This window comes from Myotis davidii, unplaced genomic scaffold, assembly GCF_000327345.1.
Source record: "Myotis davidii unplaced genomic scaffold, ASM32734v1 scaffold125, whole genome shotgun sequence".
Taxonomy (NCBI): Eukaryota; Metazoa; Chordata; class Mammalia; order Chiroptera; family Vespertilionidae; genus Myotis; species Myotis davidii.
In genome coordinates, this window is record NW_006299390.1 from 4,405,366 (window position 1) to 4,411,603 (window position 6,238).

At 39.1% G+C, this 6,238-nt stretch overlaps 1 protein-coding gene across 1 annotated transcript in view; it reads left to right on the top strand.

The window, feature by feature from the left end:
• The window catches only part of CCDC146 (coiled-coil domain containing 146), a 108,085-nt gene that overhangs the window by 72,397 nt on the left and 29,450 nt on the right, over positions 1 to 6,238 (top strand). Inside the window, exons 5-6 of the mRNA XM_006774907.2 lie at positions 1,756 to 1,813; positions 4,069 to 4,245. Of these exons, the coding sequence (XP_006774970.1) occupies positions 1,756 to 1,813; positions 4,069 to 4,245 (235 nt within the window). The remainder of the gene's footprint in view (positions 1 to 1,755; positions 1,814 to 4,068; positions 4,246 to 6,238) is intronic.

Sequence of the window (6,238 nt, forward strand, 5' to 3'; positions counted from 1 at the left end):
CTTGTCATCCCTGTGGGTGCTCACCCAGAGTGTAGTAGCTGTTTTCCATTCTTACTCCAGTAGTGACAGCAACGTGGGAACCGAAACAAGCAGATCCTGTAACAGTGATGGCGAACCTTTTGAGCTCAGTATGTCAGCATTTTGAAAAACCCCAACTTAACTCTGGTGCCGATTCCTAAGATTTGGAAAGTAAATAAATTGAGTCTCTCATGCTAACTCTGATGCATTCTGGAAAGTGCGCCCATCAGCTGGGGAAGCAAGGCCACGGCCCGCGCTGTCTGTCGCAGGAGAGGACATGGAGAGTGGGGACACTGTGCTGCGCTTGTGCGAATACAAATATGTTAATTAAGTATAATATTAAAAAATCTTTAATATTTAGATAAGCAAGATCTAAATATTAGATCTTTATTAGATTTATTTGAAAGATATTAAAGTAATATTAAAGATGATAGAAGGAAAATAAAAATGATCAACTGGTGTGATGAGGTGGGATTATGAACAATGTACTGTTGGCCCCTGAACGATGTGACAGGAGGCTGGGGCACGCCCCCCCCACCGCCAGTCAAAATCTTTATATAACTTTTAACTACTAATAGCCTACTGTTGACCAGAAGCTTTACCAATAAATAACATAAACAGTCAGTGAACCCATATTTTGTACATTATATGCTATATTCTTACAATAAAGTAAGCTAAAGAAAATGTTATTAAGAAAATCATATGGAAGAGAAAATACATTTACAATATTTCTTGAAAAAAAATCTGCATATAAGTGGACCTGCCCAATTCAAACTTATGTTGTTCAACAGTTAACTGTATTTCTCTATAAATACAAAAACACATTTTTTCAAAGGACAAAAGTCAATCACTGTTTCTTCATTTTAAAAAAGAAAAGAAAATGAATAATAGAAAAAAAACCAAAATGAATAATAGAAATATAATTAGTTAAAACTTCCCTAAATAATTAGCCATTTTATGTTTGTTTAAAGAAAAGATTGTAAATCGACTTGTGAGAGAGCTGCTTTGTCACCATTTTGAAACTCAAGCACACCAAGGTTGCCTTTACAACCGAACTATAGCAGCACATTACTGCCCCCACGTGGCAGGATGGGTGAGGCGTAGGATCAATAGCTTGGAAGTAGTAAAATATCAATTTATATGCAAGCTCTACAAGCAAAGGCATAAGTATTCAAAGGTCTGAAAAGTTCAGCTTTAGCTTGTGGCCTAGACAGCTAACCTACATTAACCTCCATGTGGCACATATTGATTACACGAACCTTAGTTTACATGATTGCAAATAAAATTTCACAAAAACAAAACCTGGTGTACATGCATCTTTAGCTCCATGTTCCCAGACCTACCGGCTAGTAGTACCTGCTTATGTGATGGAACCAGGATAAGCTGATGCGGGAATCCAGAAAGACATTAGTTCATTGCAAATAACGTAAGGAGAAATGGCCCAGAGCATGCCTGGAAGGAGCCAGAGTCTAGGGAGAGGGTCATGTTCCCAAGTACCTACATGTGAGGAGGTAACTGCCCCAATAGGTTGTGTTTACAGTGTTGTGGCAGGTCTGGAAGGCAGCACCTACATGAGCCTGTGGGATGCGCTGAAGCCATCATACAGAATGAACACTGCGCCTGGCAAACAAGCATTGGGAGTGCACTGGGAGAAGGGAAGGAAAAGTTATTACTGCAGAAATAGCTAACTCTTTTGTACTTTGTCAAACCTCCTTTTTAATTTTTTTTTTTTTGCAGCTTACTGGAAGAAAAAGCTCTCATAATAAAGGAATTTGAGAAGATACCTAAGCCAGGAGTAAGTCTTATCTAGATGGTCTAGAGTTTGTTAAAATAGTTGGATTCAAACATCATTTTTTATAAATATGAATGCATTGCCACAACCAAACCCCAAACATTGGAAAGATCCAGAAGTCCTAACCATGGACAATACCGAAAGGAATAGCTGTATAACTTCTGGAGTAAACATAGGTGGTGCCTATTATAGGCTTTAGCTATTTGGCACCTAATTTAGGCTGTTTTGTTAGACAATATTTGCTTTGTTTCCAGAAGAAGAGAGAAGGATTCTGTGGTTGGCATTTGTAAACATTATTTTTGCTTTAGCTCTTACCCTTAGAGTTTCCCAAACACCTTATTACAAGAAATTTTTCTCTAGAAGATGTATCACTTATCTATTCCTGCATAACAAAACATCCCAAAACTTAACGGCTTAAAACAACAACCATTCCTTATTGTTCACAGTTCTGAATTCGCCTGGTCTGTGCTGGACCAGTTGGGGCTGGGTGGCCTAGGATGGCTTCATTCGTATGTCAGCCAGTGGTCTAAGGCAGCCGTGGGCAAACTACGGCCCGCGGGCCAGATCCCGCCCGTTTGAAATGAAAAAAACTAAAAAAAAAAAAAAAAAGACCGTACCCTTTTATGTAATGATGTTTACTTTGAATTTATATTAGTTCACACAAACACTCCATCCATGCTTTTGTTCCGGCCCTCCGGTCCAGTTTAAGAACCCATTGTGGCCCTCGAGTCAAAAAGTTTGCCCACCCCTAGTCTAAGGTCACTTGCCACTAATTAGTCACATGGTGGAAGGGTTTCCAGCCTCAGAAAAGAGATTAACTCAAGAGAGGGCAAGCTCCAGCATGCAAGCACTTCTCAGGCCTATGCTTAAATCATTTTGGGGATATTTCATTGGTCACAACAAGTCACATGGCCAAGTCTAAAATCAAGGGATAGAGACATGGGCCCTACCTCTTCATGACAAAGATTTGCCGGAATAAGAGGAATTCGTGTCTAATTTTTGAAATCTATCATTCAGAGTGAATAGAAAGATGATCACACTTCGAATTGCTTGCACCTTTTGAGTGGTTATATTTCAAAAGCATGTTGTTGGTGTTTTAATTCCAAGACACAAAAAACCTGTTTAGCATACAGCAAAATACAACTTTATATATATGAATATATATAATATACAGGGTGTGCCCAAAATGTATACACACTTTAACAGCTAATAGCTTAATTTTTGACAATGAAATGTATTTTCATAAACACTGCCTTTATAATTATTCAAAGTGTGTGTATACATTTTTTGGAACACTCTATATGTATATATTCATTTGGGAAGCAAAGATTTATTATGAGTCTGGGGTGGAGGATATTTGAGGAGAATGTGCATGAAATGGGAAAAGTAATATCAGTAAGAAAGTGGGAGATTAGGAGTGCAAGAGTGTTCAAAATTCCAAATACAAACTCCCTAATCTCCTGTGGGACACAAGTTAACCAAGAAGCCAGATATTCAAAGATTATTTGCATCTAATTTTGTCAAAACACAAAGCTACTAAAAAAAATAGCCTGCAAGTTTTCACTAATACTTTTTGGTATAAGATAAAACTTAACTCAGAAAAAAAGGAAACATTTGAAATATAGGAGGCCCTGGACAGTGTGTCTCAGTGATTAGAGTGTCGGTCTGTGAACCACAGGGTAGAGGGTTCAATTCCTGGTCGAGGGTACCTACATGGCTTACAGGTTCAACACCTGCCCCCATCAGGTCACATGTGGGAAGCAGCCAACCCATGTGCCTCTCTCACAGAGAGGGCTCTCTCTAAATATATATGTGTATATGTGTGTGTGTGTGTGTGTGTGTGTGGGTGTGTGTATGTGTGTGTATGTGTGTATATGTGTGTGTGTGTGTGTGTGTGTGTCCCTGCCTTCTTTACCTCCCTCCCTCTCTCCCACACTCTCTCTAAGAAAAAAAAAAAAGGAAAGAAAAAATATGCTCAGGTGAGGATTAACAAAAAATAAATAAATAAAATATAGGAGGATAGAAAGAGCAGTAGTAAAAAAGTATGAATCTAATGTAAAATATTTACTACATGCAGCACAATTGTCATGGCTTTATTGAAAATGTCAGAAGTCATAAATTGTATTTAACTTGGTAAGAAATCATTCATGAAGCTCAAAACAAATATAATCAAAATGGCAAGGAAGTTACTTTTAATCTAAGTAGACAAATGTTTGCTCAGACGCTAAATAAACTAATACTTTTCATGACCTTGAAAGGAAATGGAGAAGAAGATGCGAATACTGAAAGAAAGCACTGAAGAATTACGTAAAGAAATAATGCAGAAGAAATCAGAAATTAAAAATTTACGGGAGGATTTAACATTTAAGCAGAAGCAATTGCTAAAGGAGCAGAAGGAACTAGAAGAATTGTTGGAATGTCAGGTCAACCTAAAGGTGTGCTACTTACCATTCATAAATATTCAGACACTGTGCCTGTGTGAACATAAAAATGCATGGATGTCAAGTTTGATTGCATAGGTTTGGCAAAGAGGTGTATCATCACACAAAAACATTCAGCATTGTGAGTGAGCCAATCAAACGAAAGCTGGGCTCTGGGAACTCACAGAAGTCTGCTGAGTGTCCGGTAGGGTCATTGTAATTTGGAGTCGGGGCCCGGGAACGGGCCTCTCTAGACTGCCAAGCATTTTTTGATACTAGAATTGTCACGAACACAATCTCTTCCTTGAACAGGAACCAAATTTTCTAACCTCTTATGTATATTTTTATCACCTTATCCTTGTCTGTTTGGTTCCACTCTACTTCCCTCTGACCATGCAACTGATGAGGGGCCTGTACTTATGTTTTAGGAGATAATTTTCATTCATTTTATTTTGAAAAACATGTAATAACTCTCCAAACAATTTAACTAACCTCGAGTTATTTTTCAAATGACATCTGACACTCTCTGCTTAGTGTGACACACTTGGACCGCTTTTTGCTTATGAGTCTTATGAGCCAAGATGTGCCCAGCTGCTATCTGGAACTCAGGAACTCAGCTACAGATTTCTAAGGAACTCAATGAAGCTAAAGCTTCAGGCTCCTCACTTGCATGAATCTCTTCCAAGGCCCTGTCCCTAATTCAGCGTTTGTAATTTTCTACTCTTTTTCTAAAAGAGCAGACTCTCCCCTTTTCCCCTCTGCCCCCCCCCAAAAAAAAACTGTACAAGTTTCAGCCTCACAAAACTTGGATCTGCCCCAGGACTGAGCAAGATCCCAGGGAGAAGTGCACACCCTGAAGTGATGTGTTCCCCTCTGTGCATGTTACCCAGGCCCCACAGTCCGCTGCGATCCCCAGGCAGGAGGGGCTCCTCCATCACCCGTGCCGTGTACATAAGATTCTTGAGGCTAAAACTGAATGTTCCACGAACTCTCAGAGCCTAGTGGAAAGTGGCATCAGACACACTTAGCTTCGGATCTTGGCCTTGACGTTTTTTGCTTTTTTGTTTTTTTCGGTGGTGGTTTGTTTTTGTTTTTTTTGGTGGGTTTTTTTTTTCGGTTTTTTGTTTGTTTTTTAATTTCTAGACACACTTAGCTTCGGATCTTGGCCTTGATGTTTTTTGCTTTTTTCGTTTTTTCGGTGTTTTTTTTCATTTTTGTTTGTTTGTTTTTTAATTTCGTTATTGATTAAGTTATTACATATGTGTCCATATCCCCACATTGGCCTTGACGTTTTTTGCTTTTTTCGTTTTTTCGGTGTTTTTTTTCATTTTTGTTTGTTTGTTTTTTAATTTCGTTATTGATTAAGTTCTTACATATGTGTCCATATCCCCACATTGGCCTTGACATTTACTAGCTGTGAGACTTTGGGAAAATTTTTAGCTTCTCTGAGCATGAGTCTCAGAAAGGTTCCTAGAAACAGAGCTTAAGACAAGCATTCGTGGAGGGAGGGCTCTAAGGAGACACTGATAAGGGCGTGAGGGAAGCTGGGGAAGACACTGGGCCAAAAGGTGAGAACCTTAGTATCAACCTGATCTCATGGGGATCTCTGGACCATGAATTGCACTGCAGAGGTTGTTCCAGCCAAAGGCAGAGGGAAGGGGCTGTTATATTACCACATCAGTCAGTCATCTCACAGCCTGCTCTCCCCTTCTCTGTGCCCCCTGTCCCCCAACAAATCAGCTCTGCTCAGTTTTGGAGAAGAGAACAAACGTGAAGTTTTTTGCTTTTTTGGTTTTTTTCGGTGGTGGTTTTTTAGAGGGTTTTTTTTGGTGGGGGTTTTTTTTCGGTTTTTTGTTTGTTTTTTAATTTCGTTATTGATTAAGTTATTACATATGTGTCCGTATCCCCACATTGGCCTTGACGTTTACTAGCTGTGAGACTTTGGGAAAATTTTTAGCTTCTCTGAGCATGAGTCTCAGGAAGGATCCTAGAAACAGAGCTTAAGACA